This window comes from Amphimedon queenslandica, unplaced genomic scaffold (genome assembly GCF_000090795.2).
Source record: "Amphimedon queenslandica unplaced genomic scaffold, v1.1 AMPQUscaffold_13125, whole genome shotgun sequence".
Taxonomy (NCBI): Eukaryota; Metazoa; Porifera; class Demospongiae; order Haplosclerida; family Niphatidae; genus Amphimedon; species Amphimedon queenslandica.
The window spans coordinates 47,989-75,426 of NW_003546639.1; the positions used below are offsets into that span (position 1 = coordinate 47,989).

At 35.7% G+C, this 27,438-nt stretch overlaps 5 protein-coding genes across 5 annotated transcripts; 3 read left to right on the forward strand and 2 right to left on the reverse strand.

Moving 5' to 3' along the window:
• The first annotated feature begins 2,132 nt into the window (after window positions 1–2,132).
• On the forward strand, window positions 2,133–6,595 carry LOC105314046 (dystrophin-like). Its single transcript, XM_011407958.2, has 18 exons — window positions 2,133–2,267; window positions 2,320–2,380; window positions 2,459–2,520; window positions 2,576–2,656; window positions 2,723–2,930; window positions 3,204–3,289; window positions 3,342–3,418; window positions 3,475–3,552; window positions 3,722–3,833; window positions 3,895–3,989; window positions 4,083–4,154; window positions 4,210–4,382; window positions 4,432–4,590; window positions 4,641–4,684; window positions 4,825–4,871; window positions 4,938–5,004; window positions 6,296–6,403; window positions 6,455–6,595. Exons 1-18 carry the CDS (start codon window positions 2,231–2,233, stop codon window positions 6,562–6,564), a joined length of 1,677 nt encoding a protein of 558 aa, XP_011406260.1. The 5' UTR covers window positions 2,133–2,230; the 3' UTR covers window positions 6,565–6,595.
• Window positions 6,596–6,699: 104 nt separating this feature from the next.
• LOC105314048 (formin-like protein 7) lies at window positions 6,700–9,569 on the forward strand. Its single transcript, XM_011407959.2, has 4 exons — window positions 6,700–6,842; window positions 7,451–7,515; window positions 7,920–8,452; window positions 8,721–9,569. Exons 1-4 carry the CDS (start codon window positions 6,743–6,745, stop codon window positions 9,445–9,447), a joined length of 1,425 nt encoding a protein of 474 aa, XP_011406261.2. The 5' UTR covers window positions 6,700–6,742; the 3' UTR covers window positions 9,448–9,569.
• Window positions 9,570–9,648: 79 nt separating this feature from the next.
• Window positions 9,649–13,767, reverse strand: LOC100634701 (paired box protein Pax-6-like). The gene is made up of 4 exons (XM_003389184.3): window positions 13,474–13,767; window positions 12,613–13,134; window positions 11,162–11,451; window positions 9,649–10,322 (listed from the first exon to the last, which is right to left on the reverse strand). Exons 1-4 carry the CDS (start codon window positions 13,526–13,528, stop codon window positions 9,942–9,944), a joined length of 1,248 nt encoding a protein of 415 aa, XP_003389232.1. The 5' UTR covers window positions 13,529–13,767; the 3' UTR covers window positions 9,649–9,941.
• A 1,584-nt stretch (window positions 13,768–15,351) lies between these two features.
• LOC105314049 (FAS-associated factor 1-like) lies at window positions 15,352–20,767 on the reverse strand. Its single transcript, XM_020000999.1, has 13 exons — window positions 20,667–20,767; window positions 20,552–20,620; window positions 20,290–20,381; window positions 19,493–19,800; window positions 18,507–18,652; window positions 18,391–18,452; window positions 18,072–18,164; window positions 17,550–17,686; window positions 17,221–17,309; window positions 16,843–16,923; window positions 16,656–16,733; window positions 16,298–16,510; window positions 15,352–15,492 (listed from the first exon to the last, which is right to left on the reverse strand). Exons 1-13 carry the CDS (start codon window positions 20,700–20,702, stop codon window positions 15,412–15,414), a joined length of 1,485 nt encoding a protein of 494 aa, XP_019856558.1. The 5' UTR covers window positions 20,703–20,767; the 3' UTR covers window positions 15,352–15,411.
• Window positions 20,768–21,611: 844 nt separating this feature from the next.
• Window positions 21,612–27,438, forward strand: LOC100634951 (DNA mismatch repair protein MutS-like). Its single transcript, XM_003389186.2, has 21 exons — window positions 21,612–21,771; window positions 21,905–22,140; window positions 22,316–22,504; window positions 22,551–22,646; window positions 22,834–22,866; window positions 23,272–23,374; window positions 23,689–23,818; window positions 23,868–23,942; window positions 24,062–24,143; window positions 24,581–24,691; window positions 24,779–24,811; window positions 24,919–25,015; window positions 25,285–25,377; window positions 25,513–25,672; window positions 26,053–26,102; window positions 26,167–26,203; window positions 26,251–26,394; window positions 26,474–26,545; window positions 26,734–26,870; window positions 26,920–27,000; window positions 27,244–27,438. The coding sequence occupies exons 1-21, from the start codon at window positions 21,625–21,627 to the stop codon at window positions 27,292–27,294; spliced, it is 2,157 nt and encodes a 718-aa protein (XP_003389234.2). The 5' UTR covers window positions 21,612–21,624; the 3' UTR covers window positions 27,295–27,438.

Below are 27,438 nucleotides of genomic sequence, written 5' to 3' on the forward strand. Positions count from 1 at the left end.
AGTAATAAAGACTGCTTTCTGAGATTCTGCTGCTGTAATCTTGTTAGCCTTGAAGTAGAAGTCAAGTCTCTCGGAGTAAGAAGTCCAAGATTCCTTGGAACCATCGAATGCCGACATCTTGCCGTGCGTAGCCATAGTGTAAGTAGTGAGAAGTAGGAAGAAACAGCAAAGTAGTCCAGTTACCCTCGTCGCCAGTGTAGTGACCGAATGGAGAGAGCTTGACCTTCGTATTTTGTAAATATTGATTATTGTAAAAAGGCTAAAATCTCTTCTGACAAAAATGAAAAGAGCATACACTTATATACAAACAGTATTACATCATATTACATCACAATGACTAAACATTACACAACAATCAGAATCAGTATACATGAACTAATAAGCATAGTAAATCATAAGCATCAGCTAGAAGGAAAAGAAATAACATCATACAGCAATGCAATAATAATAATAATTAATAATAGTAATAATAATAATTGTAATAACAATGGTAGTAATAATAATCATAATAACAATAATAATAATACTAGAAATAACTGTAATCAAAATGCCTTAGAAAATAATAATAGGAATCAATACCAAAATAATATATCAATATATAACAGTTGATGATTCACATACTCTCCGACAATCCCTAACAATATTATAACTAATTGGTACTACAGCAGTTGGTGGACTCCATGTAAATGTAATGGCAGTGCTTGTAATTAATGTAGCCATAAAATCAGTAACTACTGGATCACCTACAAGAATACATGTGTTAGTAATATAGTATGGGAAGTTTTAATTGAGTTAGTTTCAAGTTACTTACTAATTGTTAACATAACTGAAGCATTACCACTAGGTAGAAAATCAGATCCATAAGATACTACATAAAAAGTGTATGTAATCCCTTGAAACAATCCTGATATTATATTGATTGTTGTTGAGGTAGTAGTGCCTACACTAACAGGAGTTAAAGTTGAGAATTTACTGAAGACCTCATAACCAGTAGCTCCTGATACAGTAGACCAGGAGAGTCTTACATGAGCTAAACCAGTACTTAATCTTGTAGCAGTTAAACCAGTTGGAGTATCAGATACTGAGAATATAATTTAATGATATTAATAGTGATACTAATGACAAACTAACCTAATATACTAAATGATGAGGTACTACTAACTGCAGTAGGATGACTATTACCACTAATAGGTCCATCAGTTACTCTGGCATTAGCTACAGTACACTGATAGTTACCAGCTTTTCTCAGTCTCACTGTTACTGTCACTCTTGTAACAGATCCTGATCCATTCACTATCACACGAGACAGTTCAGTAGATATTCCATTTCCATTCACTGAACAACTGACAATAGTAGGAAGACCATCAGAGACATTGAAACTGAGACTGAAGACTGGAGGAGTAGCTAATCTACTAGTGGAGAGGAGAGAGAACTGCATAGTAGGATCAGCATCAGGACCATCTGTAAAAGAAGTACATTAATTATAGTCTATATTCATCACATACCATTGTTATTGTATCCAGTATCAGTATATGCTCCAACCACTAGTGTTTGATTCACTCCATTCTCATCAGGAATGATACATTTGTATAAACCTTCATATCCTGATAGTCCACCTCTTCTAGCTAGTGCAATCTGACCACTGAATCTCTTACTGTACACTGGAATAGGAGCTGATAGACCAAAGTCTCCATCAAATAAAGGTATTTCAGTTCCATTAGGATAATACCACACTCCAATATTAGTACTAGTGTTAGCACTCTGACACCACAAAGCATCATTGACATCATTATCATCATTATTCTCATCAACATCATAAAACTGGCTAGCATATATCATAGAGTAATCAGGTATTATCCTGTCCTCATAAGCTAGGTACAGTCGAACACCTGAATATGAGTATATATAGATCTAGAAGTTACAAAAATTTATATCTTACCATTACTGGGTAAGGTGGTAGGTGCTTGTCCAGATACAGTCATCAGTTGAACAAGCAGGAGTAATAGAAAACAAGACCTGCTTGAGAATGCCATTTTTCTTTTAAATGTAGACTCTATTGTTAAGCTAACAGAATCATGTGACCTTGTACAGTATTATCAGTTGTTGGCACAAAAGTGTTTTACTATCTATAATTTTTTATACTTAACTTGATAAAGATCATAATGAATATTCTTATGATTGAGAGCCACGCCCAGTCAATGAGCTACGCCCTCTTTAAGATTTGCAAAAGATGCCTGGTAACAACAACAATGAAGAAGCTCATTTAGGTAAGCGACCCATTCCTTTACGCAACCACCATCATTATCCTGTCATTTAAAGGTGTGCTACCATTGAACTGGGAGAGAGCTGAAACTCAAGAAGGAATACCATACTATAAGAAGTAATGATTGCAATAGAATTCTTCTTTAAAATATTGATCTTTTCTCACTATATTTGATACAATATGTCTATTTTGTAGTCACAACAATGGAAGAACACAATGGGAGCATCCAGTACTGACAGAACTATTCAAAGAACTAAGTAAACTATTAAGAAGTTGTAGGTCTACTGCATTAACATCTTTTCAATATTCCAGGGACACTAGATGTCATTAGACCAGCTTATGGTGCATACAGAGTAGCTAGCAAACTGAGGACACTTCAAGTCATTACAAATTGTGAGTTTTAGTACCAAAATATGAGTGTTTGAAACTTTGAGTATGAGTCTTTCTCCCTTTACACAGTGCATAAAGTGAGTAAGGAGAATGTATGGAAGTCACTGAAAGATATGAATCTAACTGATCAAATGGAGAGTAATCTCAGTGTCTCAGAGATAGAGACTCTCTTTGCTAAGATTTTTTATAAAGCATGTGAGCAAAATAAATTGGAAGCAAATGAAGCTGAGGCCTCCATTGAGATATCCTTGAGTTGGGCCTTGAAATGCTATGACAGGTTAGTAAGTATGTGTGTACTTTAGTAATGTAGTGTGTGCTTTAGTTTCTACTGCTTTACTATGAATAGTACAGGGATTTCAGCCAAATTTTGTCAAAATGAAAAGGAGAGAATTCTCCATTTTTAAAATTTTTCTGATACATATACATGTACTTATAATGTGTAAAAACTTTGAACTAATTCCAATCAAAAAAATGTAATAAAATGATTTCTTAATAAAGTATAGTATAAATATACTGCTGTGAATAATCATTATAACACAATTTTTTACAGTGGTAGGACTGGCCGTGTCTTATTAAGATCTCTTTTTGCTGGTCTCCTTGTACTAACTACATCTTCTATCATCAGAAAATACAAAGGTATAACTTTTTTTAATTAATGCAGTGAAATTTTTCAAAAAAATTTAAATAGATTTGTTTAAGTTATATGCTATCAATGGTCACATGACTGATGAAAAACTAGCTCTGTTGCTAAGTGATGTCCTGTTGGTAAGTTAAAGAAGTGATTAAAAATTATGTATAAACTAATTTAATTTTTTTCATAGTTGATTGATACTATTGATGAGCAAGAAATGTTCAATGGTGATGACATACCAGGGACTATTGCTTCATTGAAATCTTTGGTAAGACTTTTAAGCATGAAAGTAAAATTTATAATTTAAAAGGAACACCATATTAAATACCTTATGATCATTAATGTCAACCCAGTTATAAAACTTCAAAAAATTTTTTATGGTAGACAAGTATTTTTTACTGTTAGAATGATTTTTTAAAATTTTGTTTATTCTCTAGTTTCAAAATGGTGAGGATATTTCTGAAGGACGATTTATTGAATGGCTCAAGAAAGAGCCACAGCTAATAGTGTGGCTACCCACACTGCACAGATTTGTTACTGCAGAAACAGGTAATCTAGCAACATCAGAAATCACACCAATATAACAATGACTATTATATATTTATTGTAGTTAAACATGAAGCAAAATGTGCTGGTTGCAAAATGTATCCAATTGTTGGTTTTCGCTATCGCTGCCTTAAATGTCTGAATGTAGATCTTTGCCAGGTAAGTATATGTATATACATGCACATACACTAAACCCTATAGAAGATATGTATGTGTTAAGTAGCTTGCACAATAAACTGATTGTGTTTATAGAATTGCTATTGGACTGAAATGGGGACTAAATCACACAAAGTTTCACACCCGATCCGTGAATACTGTGTTGCTGTAAGCTGATAGCATCAATCATTACTTAGTAACCTGATACTAATTGCATTCATAGAGCACAACTACTGATGATATGAAGGATTTTGGTAGTCAAATGCGTAATAAGATTACGAAACGATATCGTCGCAAACGTAAAAATTACTACCTACCAAAGGAAGTCATTGAAGGAGAGCCAACTGAGAGTCACAGTAATGATGTGCATAGAAGAATAGCTGATCTTGTGACACAGTAAACTGATACTAATATTGTAGTGTTTTTATTTTATTATGCATTAAAGGCTATGTGATTCTGTTGCTCCTCCTCCTCCTCTTCCTACTGCTGTTCCTGAGTTTACTGCAGTCAGAGTTCATCATCATCATCATCATGAACCAATAATTGAAGAAGATGAGAATGAAATTACTGCAGAAAGAGTAACTGAACTTGAGGCTGAAAATAGGTTTGTATATAGCATCTTTTGCATTATTATACCTACAATGTATCTAATAGATCATTGAGAGAACGGCTATCAATAGCTAACAGTGCAAGCACAGGTATATGAGAATATGCTACTTTATAATGTACCAATAATTAGCATGCACATAACGTATTTAAATAACATATTAAAAAAAACATTATTAATAACATTATTAAATAACATAATTATTATTAGTAAATATTTAATTTTTTTCAGAGTATCGTAGTCATGCTACAATGAGCCCAGGCCCCATACTGACTATGGTAAGCAATCAGTGCTATATATGTAGCTATATAGTACTTTATTGTCACTGTATTCTGTGCTTGTAGGATACTGGGGAAGTTGTTTATGCTAGACCTTCAATGCATGTACAGCCAACTTCAACACCACTGACAGGTTAGGAGATAGAGAGGGAGAGAGAAAGAGTGAGAGAGAGAGAGAGAGAGAGAGAGAGAAAGAGAGAGAGAGAGAGAGAGAGAGAGAGAGAGAGAGAGAGAGAAAGAGTGAGAGAGAGAGAGAGTACGTGGATACAGAGTGAGGAGAAAAAGTAGAGACACTAGTCATAATTAACTTGTCTTGCAATAAATAATATGACTTTTCTCTGGAATTTGCTACTTTTATAATGGTCATAACTCAAAAAATTTTAAGTTGGAATTAGCTCAAACTTCCTACACAGCATAAGTACATCAATATGTATCAGAAAATGTAATAAAAATTGGGGTTTACTATTGAGCCATTTTTGAGAAAAAACCATGGGCTAGTACAGTGATTTTTTCAGATTTTGGCTGATTTAAAAATTGGCCGTAACTTAAAAATTTTAAGTTCCAACCAGCTCAAACTTGCTACAGAGCATAAGTATATTAATATGCATCAGAAAATGTAATAAAATTGGTAGTCATTTTTGGGCCATTTTTTGGAAAAAACCATGGGCTATAGTACAGGAATTTTTTCAGATTTTGACCAATTTCTTAAAAATGGTTGTAACTCAAAAATTTTTAGTCGGAATCAGCTTAAACTTTCTACACAGCATAAGTACATCAATATGTATCAGAAAATGTAATGAAAATTGGGGGTGATTTTTTAGCCATTTTTTGGAAAAAACCATGGGCTATAGTACAGGGATTTTTTCAGAAATTGGCCAATTTAAAAAAATGGCCGTAACTTAAAAAATTGTAAGTTCAAACCAGCTCAAACTTGCTACAGAGCATAAGTATATCAATATGCATCAAAAAATGTAATAAAAATTGGTGGTCATTTTTGGGCCATTTTTCGGAAAAAACCATGGGCTATAGTACAGAGATTTTTTCAGATTTTGACCAATTTTTTAAAATGGTTGTAACTCAAAAATTTTTAGTCGGAATCAGCTCAAACTTTCTACACAGCATAAGTACATCAATATGTATCAGAAAATGTAATAAAAATTGGGGGTGATTTTTTAGCCATTTTTTGGAAAAAACCATGGGCTATATAGTACATATGGGATTTTTTTCCAATTTTGGCTAATTTTTAAAATGGCCATAACTTGAAAAGATTTAGTCGGAATTAGCTCAAACTTTCTACGTAGCATAAGTACATCAATAGAAAGTGTAATAAACACTAATAATGTACAATTTACATCACTCATATTTCTAAACTCAATCTTATATATGTAATGAAGATCATAATTTTATCAATGATGCTTCTTTAGGTGCTTCATATGTGACTTTAGATGATTATACTCTCACTCCAGGAGCAGAAGAGGATGGACTAAAAGAGCTATCAGCTCTAATGGTCCAAGCTATACCAAATTCTCAAGGTAGCTATACATATAATAAATAATCTTTTTATATTTAAGCTCTATTTTTAGAAGCTTTGTCAATTCCTAGAGGACACACTCCAAGCAATCAAGGCTTGTTTAGTGCTGCTAGGGAATTGGACTTGACTCTGGCAGCTTTACTCTATGAACTTAACCGCTGAAAAACATACTTTACCTATAAAAACATTTTTTTAATTTTTAAAAATAATTATGTTTTGTTAGAAAAGTAGTAGTGTGTGGGCGTAAAATGCAAAACCGGAAGTGCGTGGGTGTTAGCACTAAACCGGATGTGACTGTTTCATTAGGAGGAGGAAAAATCAGTTGTCTTTTCTTGTAGAAATGATGGCAGCAAATGGTAGGAGTTCTTTGCGGTGTTCACTGCAACTGGTCCTTATTGTATTGATATTCCTTACGGCTAAATCCCGATCACAATACATAGGTAAGGATTACAAATGAGTCACAATTCGTAAACTATAACTATAAGTCAATTGTACTATATTTTATATCACTACTTGCTTGTTGTAGATTATATATAGCTACAATAAAAATATTCTTTTACAAATAGCTATTACTATTAAACTTTAATTATTATCACTATAATAGTGTCCAATTTATACAGTAGTATTTATAGCTAGGATGCTTAAAAGTAGGCCTAAATGGACAATAAAATTTGATATTATCAGTCCACACATTTAAGTGTGTTTCCTTAATGATGCCCACACTGTATTTTTTAATTCCCTTTCTAAAAGCAAAAGTGTTGCCTTAAGATTGCTTTAATTTGTGCAGTGCCTTGCAATGTAATCAAGAGAGGGGGTTAAGTATATATTGAAATGTACACACAAGGTGTTGTTATCCTCTTTTCTAGCTCGCATGCGAGAAAGTCAGTTCTGCAGCTGCGCATGTCATTATTACAAAATGGTATAGCCCATGCATATATTGGAGCTTCCTTTCTCTCCCTCATGCATATGTATCCTTTCCCAAAATCCCAAAAGAATCTAGTGGAATTGTTACACACTTGTACTGTTTTTATCAACAAATCTCATATAGGAGGTGTACTGGGAATTGGGCTTAATACGACTACCAATAATACTGGCAACTGTACTGGCTTGGAGGTTAGCTAATAATAACAATCAATGAATGTTACTCCATCCGGACTGCAGAGTTGTGCTTTCACTTGTGATTTTGCTTACAAAATGCAGCACTGTATATTTTGTCTACTGCATATTCCAACTAAGTTTACAAGTGCATCAATACAATGTATGCATATCAATACTCTATTTATGCTTGTATATATGAGGCTTTGGCATCATTGTGTTATTGTATACTCTTTGGTACTTGTATGACTAATAAACACTAGAATGCTTTGTTTACAACACGACACTAGAATATTGATTCAACATGCGAAAAATCAATACACGACTGCTCTTGCAGCACTTTCAATGCAAAAAATTGATTTTTAGCAGTAGCAGAATAGCCATAAGTTTCCTGATATTTTTGTGACTTTGTGTTATTTTAGGAAATTGTCTACAACACCACTGAAGTGCAGAGCTTACTAAATCAAATATTTTCTTTCAATGGCTCACCTGTACTAGTCAATGATTTCATAAGCTGCAATTCTGGCATTCTGTTTTTTAATATAACACTCGATGATTATACGATTGCCTGTCAAGTGGAAGGAACAAGGAATGCCAATGGGAACTTGGGTGAATACAGTGTTCTTTTTATAGAAATCAGCACTACATGCATCTCCAGCTCTGTAATAAGTATAAGCTCAACTTCATATAGTATTACATATCTCACTTCAACCAGTCCAGTTGGATCAAGTTTAACAACATCAACAGCAGCAACTGTTTTTCCTAGTTCTCCTGCCCCTTCTAATTCAGTTAGTTTCTTTACTCTCTTTAGACTTCCCATCATAATAGCTGCTACAATATTTGGTGTGTCCTGTTTACTCCTATCTACTTGTGCTATCATACTTGCACTTATCAAAAGGAAAATGGACGGTCCTTCATATCAAATTAGTGGAAACAGAACTCAAGGAAAGAAATGGTAAGAACTTTCAAATGTAAACTACAGTCACTATAAAGTATGCAATAAAATTACATGCATTGCAAATTGTAGTCTATATGACTTATCACATGCAAGCATTAGAACTGTTTCCTAAACCAACAAGCCAGCAAAGTTGTTTTTAGTTATTCCATATACATGTACACAACATTATATAGTGCAGTTTCAATATGACCCATAATAAACAATGAGAAGATAATAAACAAATAAAGTTTTATTTCTCGTGTTCTCTTTCATCATTCAACTCTAGGAAAGATGATAACTATGTACTAGAGGATTATCAAAGCAGAAATAAGACAACAACCGTAGCTGCATCGTCTTCTTCTCCTGCTCCTCCTGCCCCTCCTCCTCCTCCACCTGGTCCTATCTCTACACCCGGAGCTTCCTCTTCAGCCACTTTACCTACTCCTCCTGCCCCTCCTCCTCCTCCCCTACCTGGAGACGCAGGCTCAAGGACTCTACCCGCAGACTCCTCATTGTCTCACATTGGAAACACAGCTTATAAGTCGCTACCACTCCACGAGCAGTCGGCCCCACCACCAGCTCCTCCTCTACCTCCACTACCTGGTCTCTCGGACCCTGTCAAAGAAAAAAAGGCACGCCCGCTACCGGAGTTATCAAACAAAGCAAACCTCAGCAATAAAGCGCCTCCTCCCCTGCCACCAAATGTAAGTAAGCCTGTCCCAAAACCTCCCATGCCCCTGCCAGTTGACCAGGTAGAGGACTTCTATGATGAGTTTAGTACCCGAAAGAGAGAAATTGAAGAAATTTATGATTACGGGCCACAACTAGATAACTCTCAAGACGATTTGCTGGCTACTGACTATATAAATGTGACAAAGTCTGGAGTAGTCCCTCAATACACTGATATCGACTATAAGGATGACGGAGTGAATGAGTATGTCGAAATGGCTTCGACTGGAATCCTCTCGCCTCCTGGTAAAGTTACCTTTGGCACGAACGAACTTTATATTTAAAACTTATTTTGCTAGTGTGTGTGTGTGTGTGTTAACATGTACTGCACCAATGCGAGTCTATTTTAATAATAATTAATTTGTAAAACATGTATAGCATACGCACACACACTTTACGAGAGAGAGTGAGGGGGAAATAGAATGTACCAATTATTATTAAACTGCTATATGCTTTATTTTCATTTATTATTATTATTATTGCTATTATAGTCAATGGGCTAAGACAAATTGTGTAAATAGGATATACACAAAAAAAGAAATTAAACGTAATTGGTAAAACCATGCATGCATGCAAACACAAATATTTTATTATTTTATTACTGTTATTGTTGTTTATGTTGTTTTTATTATTATTAATACTATTGAAGAAGTTCTTGCTGATTGATTATCTTAAACTTGTGAATGTAACAGAGAAGTGGAGAGCTCACACCTTGTAGAGAGAGAGGGAGAGAGAGAGAGTGAAAAATGTAATGAGAGCTAAATGTAATATGACCCATCTACTTTCCCTCGGCAGTTGAGGGGGCAGTTTGAAAAAGAGATGCCAGACCCCCTGGATACTGAAAAGCGGTCCCAGTGGAATAAGAACGATAATTTGGCGTGACAGGATAAAACGAGGTCTGAAACGAGAACCCTTGACTTTGTGAGAAGTCGTAAGAAACTGGAGACGTGGTAGAGACACTTGGCGATGAAACTAGGCTTAGGGTATTTCCCCCACCCACGACACTTGGTGGGTAGTGTGTGGGCGGGTAGCCAGCAGAGGAAGGCATGAAGTTGTGTTGGAGTTTCTCGAGTCGTTTTTGGCGATAGCGACTTCTACAGCTGATGCTCCCTGTGCGCTCTTGTTTTCGGAACCTGGCACGACGATTCTGAAACCAAACCTGTGAATAAAAATATAGATCAGGAATTAGTATGGTAAAAAATTTTTGTGTTTTAAAATTGTGCTGTGATTTAATTTTTACTAAGTAAGACTGTGTCATGTATTATTGAATGTGGCATGTAATTATATGGGTGATCTAATTTTTTTGCAAAATTCTAATTCAGTAAAATTTAAATCACAAGTAAAAATAATAATATATGTGTAACATTACGTATTTAATCATGCTTGCAATGTATTATAATAAAGCAAATGTGTATACATTAACTGATTAACTGTAATGCAACTGATACTATACTTATAACTGTTCTAAATATAGTAACATGATGTAGGATTAATAAGGTAAAACATATTGCGTAATAGTAACACATGCAATTGCGCAAGGTGATACTTAATTAGTGTATGCATAATAATACGTGTCATACAAGTACAGTTAGAACACAATCCTTATTTTCATTATTGTAGTTTCTATGTGTACATAGTAACATCAAGATGTAACCACTTCAAAGCTAAATTTTTATAATAAAAAGTCAAATTTCTACCAAGCATACATATCAAAAAGAATAATAAAAATAAAGAATTTTTCCTTTTAAATTTTGGTAAAATTTGACCAATACAAGGACTTTGACCTAGCTGATTGTGGAGTAAGTTTAAAAATTTGTAAAAAATCCAAATTTGATTGCAATCAGCTCAAACTTTCTATGCAACATAAGTACATGTATATGCATCAGAAAAAATATAAAAAATAGAAAATCCTTTCCTTTTTATTCTTGATGAAATTGGCCAACAACCAAAGGCTATATATCCTTTGGGTTGTTGGATAATACTCTACTCCACACGTACCTGAATCCTGTCTTCCCTAATACCAAGTCTCCTAGAAAGGTCTTCCCTAGTAAACACATCAGGATAATGTGTGGTGGCAAATATCAACTCCAGCTGGTCCAATTGGCTGTTACTGTAAGCTGTCCTTGTTCTTTTCGGCTTCTTTGGCTCAGCGTCTTTATCCGTGGTAGAGTTTGAGTCACTCTCTTCGTCACTCGGCCCATAGTCCTCCTCACCACGGTCATCCGACTCAATATAAGACTCTTCTTTGATGGCCATCGGAGGTCTAGAAGAATCAGGATTATCTTGATCTATGTGTATATGTGGGGGGAGGGAAGGGATGCATAAAAAGTACATTATTTATTCTTAAATCCTTAAAAATGCGTGTGCAAATAAGAATTAAACAGCAACCAAAATAGAAGCAGGTGAAATTGCTTATATAGATAATTGCTGTACAAGTAGGTTAATTAAGACAAAAATCTTTAAGTTATCTATGATTGTGTAAACAGGCAGGCCGGGTGAATGAGGGATAGTGGGGGAGGTGTTCCAGTACCAGGTGGCTCTCACAAAGCAGTGTTTACACAGCATGACTCTATATGTAGAGGTAAACATGGAGAAAGGTTAATAAGATTGGACTTGTTAAATGGTGGGAAGGCCTTATCACAGCATACATACACTCCATGAGCAGCCAATACACAATATATATGTAATATATCATGGACTAGAATCATACCCACATACATGTATATGAATATACATTATTATGCAGGTCTGTCATAGTTGAGTTAATAATCAAATAACTTTAAAAAGCGCCTTTAAGCTTCACTGCATAAGGGAATGAGGAACGGGTCCATCCAGCTAACGTGCTATATGACACACCAAGCTAATTGCATGGGAAGCCAGAATGGAGCAGAGTAGGGATTCGATAAACAACATGAGAGAAATATCATTTATGGAGTTGCTGTTACGTATGTACGTGCATGTATAATCTTAATGCAAGATGCTGTAATTGTTAGTAGAATTAGTCTCATTGATGGCTCGCGTGATGGGGTATGGCTTTGTCATAACATTTGATTGTGTGTGTTATGCTAAAGAGATTTGTACTTTGTTAGTGAGTGGAAATGAAAACAGGCCGGGATGAGGCTATAACTTAAGACTGTACAAACTGCAAGAAAATAACCTCAGCATGCATAACAAAGCAGCATTTTGATACAACCTAACCCTTTCTTTATTAGACTATTATACCCTTTCTTTTTTTTTCTCACCTCCCTCTCTCTTCCATTATAGCATAATATACATCTTTCTCTCTATCTCTCTGGTCTCTTACCATCATAGTACATATAGTAAACTTCTTTTAGGCTCTCTCTCTCTCTCTCCTTCTCTCCCTCACTCTCTTTTACTATTACAGTTCATACAGTGTACACTTCTCTCCTTTAAAATTATAGTAGGCTCTCTCTCTCTCTCTCTCTTACCATTATAGCTAGGTGAGCTGGGATAGGACACAGAAGGAGGAGACGTGAGCGTCCCAACCGGAGGCAGTGGCTTGCCACTATTACTCCCAGACCCAGTGGAAGAAGAAGCACCAACGTTCCAACTATTATACCCAATATCAAACTTGTGGTGAAGAGGAGGGATGGATGTGTGATGGTGCCCATGGACATCAAGAGACTGAGAAGGTAAGGAGCTAATCCCAATCTTTGAGCCTGGATACCCGTTACAGTAAGCAATGGACTGATAAGGAGGTGGTGGCATTAGAGAGAGAGAGGCGTTTGGTGCCGGCTCGTATTGCCCAGTAGAGTGAGGGTGACCGCGGGCCGTACCCATGTCCGAGGGTAGGAGGAACTGCCAGCCATTTGGCGGAGGAGGTGGGTTAGAGGAATAGTTATCAGTCGGGTATGTAGGGGCAATGTACGACGAGGAGGCTCCTTGGGTGGGATTGTCCGCTTGGAGGAGACGAGTGGAAACACTGAAGTCAGAGGAATAGCTATTAGTGTCTAGAAATAGAGTGAGAGAGTCAAAATACTGCAGGATAATGTAGCCCATGCAGGATATGAAGATATTAGTGCATTGAGAGGCAAAATATAGGCATAAAATGACTGCATAGTGCTGTGTCTAAAAGCTAAGGAATTGGATACAACTCTAGCCATTTTACAGAAACTGCAGGAAGATATGGATAAAACTCCAGCCATTATAGCTGCAGTTATAGAGATACTATAATATGCTGCAAGATAAAGAGTGGAATAGAGAATGACTTGTATGCTTTAGCATACAAAAGTGTGGGATGAAAGGAAAAGTGGGATACCATTAACACAGTTTTAATGTGCCTCACTTACTGATTGGAGCAACCTTAGGGCCTTCATCAGATAGTGCTTCACCAGTTTGCTCCATATCTAGTGCCAGTCCTTCCCTATATATATCAAAGGAGAGAGAGAGAGATGATGGTAGGAAGTAGAGATAAAAGTGAATGTGATATCAGCAAGTCTTCACACAAGACTATACAGGACTTGAGACTTGAAAGAGCCTTCTTCTCAGAGTCAACAAGCTGTTGCTAGGTGCAGTGTGTGTATGTATAAAGGACTGAAGAGGTGTAAAAGCAACCTTAGAAGGTCCTTTCAGATAGTGTTAGTGTAGCATTCTACACCTCAAAGTGGTAAAAAACCCAGTCTGACTAGATGGACAGTCTGCATACCTGAAGATTAGAGCTATGCAAGGGAGGTGAGACTAAGCATACCATCTATACAGCAGGGGTACCTCTCTTTTCTCCACCCCAAACTTTATCATACACAAGTGGTTCACTTTTGTACTTGTTACAAGATTGTGTAACAAGTACAGTTGTTGAGTACAATCATTGGCTCTCTCTGTATGTGTGTTTATAGTCTTATTAGTTCACATCTTAATAAATTAATAGCTTTAATCGCTAATAATATCTCAAGACACACTCCAGCCCGTAGTGATAATAATCCTCACTCTCTTCCTTCCTCTCCTTTGTTATTGTAAGGAAGGGAGTGTAAAGGGAATTGAACGAGAGCAAAAGGAAAGTAATTTGATGCCTTTAATGTCACCTGTCCCATCATCACAATGCAATTAAGGAGAAGAGAAGAATATGAGCATATACATGTACATTAGCTAACATTAAAGATCTATATTCAAGTGTATATGTAGTCTACAAGCTAGAACACATTTGATCTACTAGCTATACTAGCATGACAGAGGATAAAAGCTGTTTACTATAAAGGCCTTTTTCTTGCTTCAGCTCAATGAGTAAACACATAATTCATGCAGGTTATTCAAAAAAATACAATCACCAGCATAAAAAGCACTCCCAAAAAACAACAAAATGGTGCTGTAGCTAAAATACATGTATATAAAGCCACTATTGAGCTACAGGAGAATCTAAGACTTATAAAAGTCTAAAATATTCCATTCAAGTTCAACACATGATGCATACTATAATGACTTACTTTCCTTTCTCCTTCTTCTTTTTCTTCTTCCCTTCTCCTTCCTTGGAAGAGGGGGGAGAAGAAACAGCTGGCTCTTCATTCATTAGTCCCTGAGCTGTAAAAGAGTAGAGTGAGGAGAAGGGGCTCACTTTTCAACAAGACACTACTCCAACTGGCAAAACCTTGTAGGCATGGCCTCTTAGCAAGATCCCTTTCATCTTATACCCTATCATAAAGGGGGACTACCTCACCCACTATTTGCAGTAATTCTTTGAAAAAGGCTATAAGAGAAATGATCAAAGGGCTAAGATGCTAACTGGAGAAAGGGCTGCTATTTTTGTAGGTACTCGATGACTGGTAAGGGACTTATTGGAGGATGAGAGATTAAAGAGAGTGGGAAGTGGCTCGAAGAGGGTTAGCGTGAATAGCATGGACATGAAAGAATACATGCACACGCAGTAGATAAGGATATTGTGTACAAGAAAAATACTGGATATTATTAAGAATTACAAGTACATTATAAGCAGCTAATATAAAAGATTGTGAACCTTTAGAGTATGCATAAACATGTACTTGCGATTAATATACATGTACATGTACATACATGTAGCTGCATATGTTTATTAGTATTATGTACTGTATGTATATTAGGTGAATTGTACTTCTCTGTCTACTGGGGATAAAATAATAATCAGAATAATAATATAAATAAGAATAGAGACTATTTTATAATTATAGCAATAATGATAATAATAATAATAATCACATTAATTAATTTAAACTTGAGAGGAAAAGAAATGAGAGAGAGAGAGTGAGAAAAGTCTCCAACTCTCATCTCTCTTCAATGAAAAGAGTTTCCTGAGGATAGAGGTTAACTTCCTCTAGTGTTAGAGTAGGATGATATGATGTTACCTAGAAAGAGAGAGGGGGGAGAGAGAGAGGGAGAAGAGAGAGAGAGAGAGAGAGAGAGAGAGAGAGAGAGGGGAGAGAGAGAGAGAGAAGAGGAGGAAGAAAAAGAATCAATAAAAATTAGAGACAAGAACACAAAAGCACATTAAGGAAGATCAAGCAATCTAAACATCAAACACACAAACTAACTGACTTTACTATACAATACATGCAACCACCATTCAGTATAAGATGGTATACATGCATAATCATATGTACACGTACTACATGCAATGAAAGGTAAAACAATAGACATAAGCCCCACACTGGTACTGTACATGTACATGTATGTAGAGTGAGCTCAATGGGGGAAGAGGGAGAGACAGGATGAGGGAATGCAGACCTGTAAACTTGCCAATTGGCAGATTGCTAAGTGTCTACATATCTCAGGATAGCAGGGTTAGCACTGTCTGGTACAGGCCCTGCTTCATCATACATGCACATGTACATGTACATACTAACATACATGTACATGTACATGTCTGAATTTATCTAAAGTCTCAATTAGAAACATGCTGAGTGGCTAATATTAAAGTCAAAATGTACATGTACATGTACATATCTATAATACATACTGTACATGCATGTACATGTACATGTACATGTATAATTATTAAAAATGTAAATGTCTACTAGCTATAGCTAGCTATGTTTAGCTGGTATATAAAACTGATTTTTAAGAGTAAAGTACATGTACATGTACAACCGAAGATCGGTGAACCCAGAAAACATGTACATGTGTACATGTACATGTTACTAGTATACTTACATCTTTTTTAGGGAAGGATGTCAACAGCTTATACTCCTCAGATTGGTATCCTTTGGATCCAACAAAGTTCAATAGGTTAGCCACAGTGTGTGAGGGGAGGAACCGCCTCTGGTGGATGGAGCCATCGGGGAACCTTAGTCTTAGAGTCGATACCTTCGTGTGAGTGTCGTCCGGTTCTGGGGGGATGAGGTTCTCCATTTGACGCATTAGCTCCTTTAAAAAAGAATAAATAAATAAATAAATAATTAAGAAATGAATGCATCATTGTATAACAGGCACATTTCATTGGGCAAAAATTTTGTTTTAGAAAAAACTACTGAAGGCTTTGATTCCATCCTTAGCTGTCGTGTGTGATTACTTCTTTCCTTTCTTTTTCTAAAATTTCTTCTCTTTCCTTCTCTTGCTTGAGTTTCTCGTCCTCCATCTTTAACCTCTCCTGTAACATAAAGATGATAATTACTCGTATCACATACATGTGCATGTATCACACACACTCTCTCTCCCTCCCTTTCTCCCCCCCTCTCTCTCCCTCTCTCTCTCTTAACCTTCTCTTGATCAGCTCTCAGTGATTCTCTAAAAGCTGCTTCCTGTAGTGCCTTCATCTCTTCTCGTTCTAATCTCTCAATCTAACACAAACAAACAAATAACAAACAAACAAACAAAATATATAAATAACAACAAAAGTACAAATAATTATAAAAATGTCAAGATAAGCACATGCATAGCCTGTGTCCTTGTCTACACAGTAAACAAACTCATTCCTAGTATCTATGTGATAAATTGATAATATGACAGTATGCAACTCAAACTGTTTGATCTTCTCATCCTCTTCCCTTCTCTTGTAATACACATGTACATGTAAATATACATGTGTATAATGTACATGTACGTGTGTATAATGTACATGTACATGTGTACTCTACCTCTTCTTTACGATCAGTCTCCTTGACTTGTTCATGCTGGTCGTGCGCTACTATTAAACTGCTTAGGAGTAAGTCTGGATCAGATTGACCTACATAAATATGTACATGAATATGTAATGTACATTAACAAATAACAAAAATCATAGAATTAAAATGAACATATATGTACATGTACATGTAGTGCCTTAAAATCCCCTCTCTGTCTCTGTCTCTCTCTCTTCCCCTTCTGTCTCTCTCTCTTCCCCCTCTGTCTCTCTCCCCCTCCCTCCCCCTCTCTCTATTACAATGTACATGTACATGTGTTTGTACATGTACATGTGTACACATACCTTGTATGATGTTCCTAACTTCCATCTGTCCCTTTGATTTATAGACTATCAGTATGGCCGGTAAATGGTCTGGCTTTATGTCGTCTACATTGTTTGATACCAGCGTACCAAAACACTCCCTCACCATGTCCAATAATCTATTTATAAAACAAGTACATGTACATGTACATGTACATATACAGTACATGTCTGATGTAGATTATTATTTAAAAAACTATGTACTGTACATACATGTATACACCTAGTGGTCTATGTGGAGAATGAGCAGCTTTCAAACAAGAGCTACTGTACATTTAGCAGACTCAGTAGATCATGACTTAAAGGCTTCTACTTTTGATGATAGAAAAAGTACATGTACATGTGTTTTTTTGGCCAAAGTCCCTGTACTACTGTACATTGTACATGTAAAAAACAAACTAACACAGCATAATACATGTCAGACAAAAATATGTAGTAAGTACATGTACATGTACATACGCATGTATAAATGCAAATGTACATGTAGTGCATGCATTGACGTACTTTCTCTTTAGTTTCTCGTTCGTGAGGTCCCACGCCCACACAAGATAATGAATACTTAAAAAGCTAACAATTGATTCACAACACAAGAGTTGACTAAAGAGAAGAGAAAAGATACAACATACTGTACATGTATACATGTACATGTACATGTACATACATGTAAATGCACATAAAATACATGTAGAATATTAAAACTGAATTCTACTATACATGTACATGTACAAATGTATAATACAATTGTACCATAATAATGGTATAACAATAACATGTAATAGATGTACTGTACATGTACATAAATAACGTCATGTTTTCAACTCACCTACAAAATATATTGGATAATATGCTCTTATCATGGTGCAAGTAGATGAACATTGGTCGTCTCTACAACAAAGTAAAACCATACCCACTTTAAACAAACCCCGCCCATTAGCTAACCTCGGAGACGGAAGCTCCGCAGGCTTCCTTGACAGCGTCGGAGAGAGACCCGACGAAAAACATCGGGTGAGGAGAACCATAACGAGACTCAAACCTCTGCGAGAGATAAAGGGAGCACTCAAATGGATCTTCACAATCTTCAGGAACTGGAGAGAGAGAGGGAAAGATTAAGTTTATGAGATACATGTACATGTACGTGTAAAAGGAATGAGAATGAACGAGGAATTAAATATTAATAACATTAAATCTTATCAACATGCATATACACATACATACATGTACATGTACTACATTTACTTGTTCTAATGGTAAAAAAACCTACATGTACATGTACTGTACATGTAAATGTAAATCAACTACACTTAATATGTACATGTACATACATGTATTAGAAGTACATGTACATAAAATGGTCTAACATGTACATGTATATGTACATGTAACACATTTCTCTCTCTCTTCCCCCCTCTCTCTCTCCCCCATTGTCAAGGTCTTCAGTTTATAGTAGAATGCAAGTGTCTAGTGGTTCTCTTAGCAGGTGAGCATTAGTTGGACAATAAACGTGATAACAACCGCCTTCCATTGTTTAACATGCAACTAGTATAACTCAGTATACTCCAGGATACCACACAACAAGACTAAACACCTGATGCCAAATATACAAAGTTATACAAGTACATGTACATGTAACTACAAAATCAAGAATTAATGTACAGTACATGTACAAGCCCACATACATGTACATGTAATTGTCCACTTTTAGCAGCTTTAATCATTTCATATACATGTACAGTACATGTACTTATAGCATTATTAATATTATTAATTTTTGTGTTACTTTTAAAATCCCTTCAAATCCACTTATACCAATACATGCACATGCAATACTAAAGGTACACATTATATGTACATGTACACTAAAGCCCCACCCATTAATACATGTACATGCATACATGTATATGTACATGTACATGTACATATCTTACTTAAAGGTTCTTTAGCTATTGGTTCTTCATCTGCTAAGAACATATCATCAGTAATGGCTTCACCATCTCCTTCTACCTCCTCGTCACTGAGAGTTTCTCTAGCATCATCATACTCTTCGCTACAGGAGCTCCCTCCCTCTCCTCCTCCTCCTCCCTCCTCATAGCTGTGCTCTAAACTCCGCCTCTTTTCGGTTGATGGCTGTGGCTCTTGTTGGGGCGTCACGTGGTTGTGTTGGCGGAGGTGGTTTTCAAGGACGACAGCCTCGTCTGACGGGTTTCGGAGACCATCTACCAGTTCGGCCTCTTCACTAAATTAAAGTAGAATAGATTACTGAAATATTCAATCACTAAGCAAATTACTAGTGATGTCTTTATGTATAAAAAATCCCTGTACTATAGCCCATGGTTTTTTCCAAAAAATGGCTCAAAAATCACCCCCAATTTTTATTACATTTTCTGATACATATTGATGTATTTATGCTATGTAGAAAGTTTGAGCTGATTCCGACTTAAATTTTTCAAGTTACAGCCATTTTAAAACATTGGCCAATTTCTGGAAAAATCCCTGTACTATAGCCCATGGTTTTTTCCAAAAAATGGCTCCGAAATCACCCCCAATTTTTATTACATTTTCTGATACATATTGATGCCCTTATGCTGTGTAGAAAGTTTGAGCTGATTCCGACTAAAACTTTTTGAGTTATTAGCATCCAAAATAAGCTAATTTTAAAAATCGGCTCAAAAAATTCTCAAATTTTAATTACTATGAAATACATGTACATGTACATATAACTTACTGTCTGTTTCCTGTTTCCTGCACTGGTGCACTTATCTCTTGTCCCTGAGACTCGTCGCTAAAATCCTGTGGTACTATACTATTGACTGCAGACTGCAAAAAGTAAATAAAAATTAATTAAGGGGAGTGGCTTAAATTTCGACCACGCCCACAACAAAAGAGGCGTGGCGTGTCAAAAATCTCAAGTCAAGTGCGAATGAGAGCACATATTGACACAAAATACTTTAAATATACACGATATAGAGTCGATATGAGGCGCTCACCAGTAAATCCCAGTTATGACTCTCGAGAATTCCGATACAGGTTCCAAGATCGTCCATTCCGGTAAAGGCCTGGGAATGAAAAGCATATTATAGGTTCCAGACTATTCATATATACCTGAAAATTGGCCAGAATCTCGTCTCGAGAGCTCATCCTATTTTATAAAAAATTTTTGGCAATGCTGTGTCACAGTAAGAAACATTAATTGAGTGGGTGTGGTCAGGTTTGACAGCTTCCCTACTGCGCATGCGCCAAACCACGTGCGCCGTAATGGCTACCCGTGGCTTGATGCGTTTGTCTGGCCTGTGCTTTAGGAATTATAGCACGCTCTACAGGCGAGCGAGCCTCATCGCTCAGTTCAGAAGCATCAAGAAACAATACCCCGAACACCTTCTTCTCTTCCAAGTTGGAGACTTTTACGAGATATTCGGAGAAGATGCTGGTAAGTAAAGCCACACTCTGAAATTATAATGAGAATTTCTACTTCCTAGTAAAATTTTGATTCTTGGGAGGCTTGTGCAACATATTTTTTTACTTATGTATAGTCAATTTTTGATTTGCAAATGCACAAATTTTAAATCACTGCAAAATTAAACTATAAAAATTTAATAGCTATTCACAAATTATTATATTCTCCTAAAATTTCATGTCATAGCTCTAGTATCCAGTAGGACATCATTACGTACTTGCATAAGAAAGAAGACACTACTCGCTGGGTTTCCCATCAGAGCTTTGGCCGAATGGCAGAAAACCCTCCTTCAGGCTGGCTTCAAACTAGCTGTATGCAACCAGATACAAGAAAGGTAACGAATAATATTATACCGTATAGTGGGAAATTTTGGAGGGAGTTAAATTTGATGAATTGCTAAATTTTAGTGATTGGCAAATTTGTGACGATGTGCCATTGAACATCCACATAATGGCTCAAAATGGTCGATTTTTATTTTGGCGAATGGCTATCAAAATGTCAAATTTGCTAAATTTAACTCCCTCCAAAATTGCCCACTATACGGTATATGTACTTCATTTTTACTAACAGCTCATTACACGTTTTAGGTCTCCGAATGGTAAACTAATGAATCGTGAGGTAGTCCAGTTGATTACACCTGGTACACTCCTTGAACCAGAGGGAGACGCCGCTAACCACTTGATGTCCATAGTACCAGGACCAGAGGAAAACCTTGGCATAGCTTGGCTAGAGCTCTCGACCTCAAAATTTCAAGTAATGACTGAAATAACAGGACCACAAAATAAATTATTTTTACTCCATTACTTGTATGTATATTATTTTGAAAATTTTGTACTATGCATGTATATATAGCTAGAGATAATGTATATTAAATCCCTCCTATCAGGTGACAATGATAACTGAGGATCAATTGGATGAACACATTGAAAGGGTATCCCCATCGGAAGTACTGTTATCTGAGAAGACGAATCAGTTACTAAAAGGAGGAGATATGGGGACCACCCAACACATTCCGTCATCCGTAAAGGGGTTAATTAGTTCGTTGGTTATTAAAGAGTGTCAGATTACGTCAATTCCAGGGGAGTGGCTAAAAGAGACAGCCGAACCCTCAGAAACGTATAAGTATGTAATAATTTAAAATTAATTAAAAATTATAATTATTTGACAAAAAATTTGTAATAGATTTTATGTTTGTGTTTTTGGAATAAAAATCATTAAAAATTATAGTAATTTTCACTGAGTGCAACATAAATTTTATCCCAATAGCAACATATCATTTAATCATTATTAATTGCAGGAGCATACTCACTTCACTCAGCAAAGATGGCTACTCTTCCCTGGAGTCTCAAGCCAGCCTCTCAATACTCAACTACATCAGACACACCCAGCGCTCCCTCGTCCCATTCCTCCGCCCTCCTCTCCACTACTCTCACACGAATCATGTGACCATTGATGCTCGCACTAGACGCTCACTTGAATTAGTAACGTGAGTTATCGTGATGTGATTTTGTGTTAGTTCTGTGTGATTTCAGGCCGTTGTTAGCCAATACAAGAGCACAGACTTTGTTAGGGTGCATTGATAAGACAGTCACTGCTGGAGGAAAGAGATTAATTAGAGAAAGACTATCGTATGTTTATTATTATTATTATTATTATTATTATTATTATTATTATTATTATTATTATTATCATCATGATCATCATCATTATTATTATTATTATTATTATTATTATTATTATTATTATTATCATCATGATCATCATCATTATTATTATTATTATTATTATTATTATTATTATTGCTTTATATTGCAGGGCACCGCTAACTAATGTGAATGACATTAACAGGTAAATGCAATATAGTACACACACACACACACACACATAATACATTTATATATGCACACACAACATCCTTAAACAATCAGTTAATACATGTATTATATATTCTGATGTAAATGTACATGTATGTACATAATGTGTATAGTACACACACACACACACACACACACACATATATGTATGTATGTGTATATATATGCATACACACTTTATCCTTTAACAATATTAGTTAATACATGTATTATAATATGTGAATGAAATTAACAGGTAAATGCAATACAATACACACACACACATATGTATAATACATATATATATATGCATACATGATACACACACCATCCTTTAGTAATTAGTTAATACATGTATTATAATATTCTAATGTACATGTACATGTATGTACACGTGTAGGAGACTCAATGTGGTGGAGTACTTTAAGAACAGACAGTGGGAGAGCGACTGGCTAGTCACAGCATTGAAATCAATATGTGATCTTGAGAGGTTCATTCAAAAGGCAAGTACTGGCAAATAGTACATGTACATTGTGTATTTGTCATAGCTAAAATTGAAAGATAAGCAATATTAGTAGATACATAATACATATAAGGGGACTGTGTTTTTTTGCATAAATTCATGACATTAACTATTGTGAAAAAATTGTAGCAAAAATTATTAATGTATATAGACGTATAGGAAAAATAACTATTGTGAAATGTTACACCTTCTGAAAGTATACCTTCGATTATATGCAAAGTTGCAAACTAGGCATTAATTAACATCAAGAGTGGATAATTATGTTTGCATTTAAGTTATTTTTTATGTTTGCAGGTGGCAACTGGCAGAGCAAGTTTAGAAGACTTATTTCTGATAGGAAACACACTTAGTACAACACATGACATCATCCAATATCTTAAGGAAGACTTATCCAAAGAGTCCGACTTGCAAGAGGAGTTAAGAGGTTTACTGAGTTATACTGAGCTGTTTTACCGAGTTGTTTTACTGAGTAGGTTTACAAGAGTTTCCAAAGTTGACGAAGAAGCTTAACAGTGCAATATGCAAGAAAAATTTTACGATCAAAAAAGGTTGGCATTACTAAATTTGGGGTCAGTGTTACTAAATTTGGGATTGGTGTTACTAAATTTAGAACAGTGGGTTGGGTGCACCCAGTTCTATTATTAGTTAGTAACAGTTGATTGTACAGGTTATTCCATGGAGGCCGACCGTTTACAGAAACAGCTGAAAGAGAATGAGACACAAGTTGATCTGTTAGCTAACAACATGAAGTAAAATGAACAACACAGACACTATGTGACATACACAATGACACGTGTATTTAATTTCTTAATTCCCCCCCCCCTCTCTCTCTCTAAATTTTATAATACATTTAGTACATGTACATACATGTACTTACCCAGGGATTTAAAAATATAGTTTATTGAATTACGATAGTATAATAAATCTCTGCTCACACTTAACCAATGTACTCCATCATAATTTGGCTAAAAAGTAGCAATGGGATTCTTGTGTTTAGTTTAGTGCCAGTATATAGTTCAGCTAGCTTTAAAAGACAAGCTCACCCAGTTTGGCAATGTTTAGCTACATTATATCTGAACACCTTTCTCTCTCCCTCCTTCCCTCTCTCTTTATCATGCCCCCTATCTCACTCTCTTTATCTCTCTCTCTCTCTATCCTCCTTTCTTTCTTTCTCTTTTGTTCTCAGGGAGCGATTCAATCTATCTAAATTATTAGTCGTTCAACACAAGCAGTTTTATAGGATCCTCGAAACGACAAAGACTCAGGGAAAACACATTGACAGGAGAAGCTTGAGAAGGTAACACAAGCACGTGTATCTATCAGTAGAACATTCACTATAGTAATGCTACAGTAACTATTGTATCATTTTTATTATTTCTAATAGTGTGGAGGAAACACAATCAGCTGAAAGATTTAGGTAAGCTTGTGATAGATTTTAAAATGTTATACAGTAATAGATTTGACATACAAGGCTTTAGATTTTCTTTTTCAATAAAATTAAAAGCATTCCCATTGTTTGCTTAGTAATCCAGAACTGGAGAAGTTGAATTTAGAGCATCTAAGACTAACGACAGAATATGGACTAATAGAAACGAGAATACAATCAGAACTACTCGACAAAGTAAATGAACACAAAATGTACATGTACATGAGTACATATATGTACATGTACATGTATCCTGCATTACAGTCAAACCTAGCTATCTATTCCGGACACCTTGGACCCAATAAAACTGTCCTCATTATAGAGGTGTCCTTATTTCAGAGGTTTATTAATACACATTACTATTGTATTGGGACTGATACTACCTGTCCTCATTATAGAGGCGTCCTTATTTTAGAGTGTCCACAATAGCAGGTTATACTGTACATACTTTTATGTGTTTTTAGGTAAGAGAGAATACTAGTGATCTATTGGAAGCAGCTCAGGGGCTAGCATCCCTTGATGTCTCGCTTAGTTTAGCAAATGTGGCTAGGAACAAAGTAAAGCAACTTATTATTAATTTTTTTGCAATCTTTATGGTTGTCTAATTCTCGTTATTTTTTGGGAATTCACAAAATGAGACAAAAATATGTGACATTTTAAAGTGTCACCTCCCCCCACTCTCTCTCCATTAGAATTATTGTAAGCCTGTACTAACGAATGAGGGTTCAGTCTTTAACATTATCAACGGCTATCATCCTGTCCTATCATCAGCAGTAAAGGCACAAGTGATTCCTAACGATTGTAAAATGGAGGAGCATAAGACTTGGATCATAACAGGCCCAAATATGGGAGGTATGTAAACAACACAGTAACTATAATGGATAACAAATGACAGCTAGTACAATATACATGCACATGTACATGCTTATAAACTCATTCATGGATTGTATGCTATATATTTATTATTATAGTAATAGTACATACATGTACATATATGTGTGTGTGTGCTTATACTGAAGTGAATTGCTCATTCTATTATTAAACATGTACAATGTAATGCATTACAATATTGTATTCTACCATCATGCCATGTATAAATTGTATTGGATGCTACTGACTGTATATTAAACTGGCAGTATTTTCCATTCAATATATTAATATGTGCTGTATGTACTGGTATTGTATATACAATGTAATCAATAATACAAATATACTGTGTACTCTCATTCCAGGTAAGAGTACTTTCTTGAGGCAGAATGCTCTCATTGTGATATTAGCACAGGTACAGCCATAGATGATTCTTTAAAATTGTTAAATTTTTTTTACTATTATTTTATTTTTTATAGATGGGCTCTTTTGTGCCGGCCAATTCAGCTGAGATAAGTAAGGAATAAAATAAATATTAAAAATATTTTTATTTTATTTTAAAGGTGTTACTGATAAAGTCTTTGCTCGTGTCGGTGCTAGTGACAACCTTACCAAAGGACAGTCAACTTTCTACACTGAAATGATTGAGACGGCTCACATACTAAGCACAGCAACTCCAGCATCATTTGTCATACTAGATGAGATTGGTATGAAAGAATATATTGTTGTACATTTCTTTTCTGTTTAAATTTAACACTTTTATTCTGTGCATATGTGCACGTGTAGGACGTGGTACTGCAACTAGTGAAGGTGTGGCAATAGCTCAATCAGTTATTGAATACATTCATAAAGCAATAGGTAGGATCATATTGTATACAGTACATAGATGAAACAATCTATATTCTTTTTTCTTTGTTCCCCTTTCTCCATCTCTCTCTCTCTCTGCTCTCTGCTCTCTCTCTCTCTCTCTCTCTCTCTCTCTCTCTCTCTCTCTCTCTCTCTCCCTCCCTCCCTCCCTCTCTCTCTCTCTGTCTTTTTCTTTCAAGGCTGTCGGACATTATTAGCCACACACTTTCACGAATTAACGGAAACCCTTTCAAACAGATATGATGAGATTGGCTCTTATTACACTGTAGCTCAACCATGGAGCAATGGGGAGATAATCCTAACATACAAGATAGAGGTGGGAGAGAACCAGATAATGTTAGACTTAGATCATTATTGCACTGTAGATGGGAAGTACTGATAGTTCTTATGCACTACAGACTGCAAGACTAGCAGGGCTACCTGAACCAGTCTTAGAGAGAGCTCAAGTGAGTCATTTCCACATACAAATCACAATTAAATAACAATCACATTTGTATCCAGTGTTTAATTCAAAATAATAGTGTTTGCATCTTTTGTTAAGGAGATCTCTATTCAAAATGTATTAGTATTATTACCCCCTTGCTATTGAGCTTTCTGTATAGCAAGTTTCTGTATGATTACAGCAAGGATTGATTTTAAATACTAATAGCCTATTAAAAGTGACTTATTGTACATTATATTTTGTATAGAACTTGATGTCTGTAAGGAAAGAGGAGATGGAGCCAGTGAATAAAGAATGAGACTCGATTAAAAACTACTGACTATAACAATTTGCTAACTTTTATCATTATAATTCAATTTATCAACTCCCTAATGCATGACATTCTCTCATTTATTGCTATTAACAACAATCCCCATGACCTTTATTTAGTATGGGACTTACA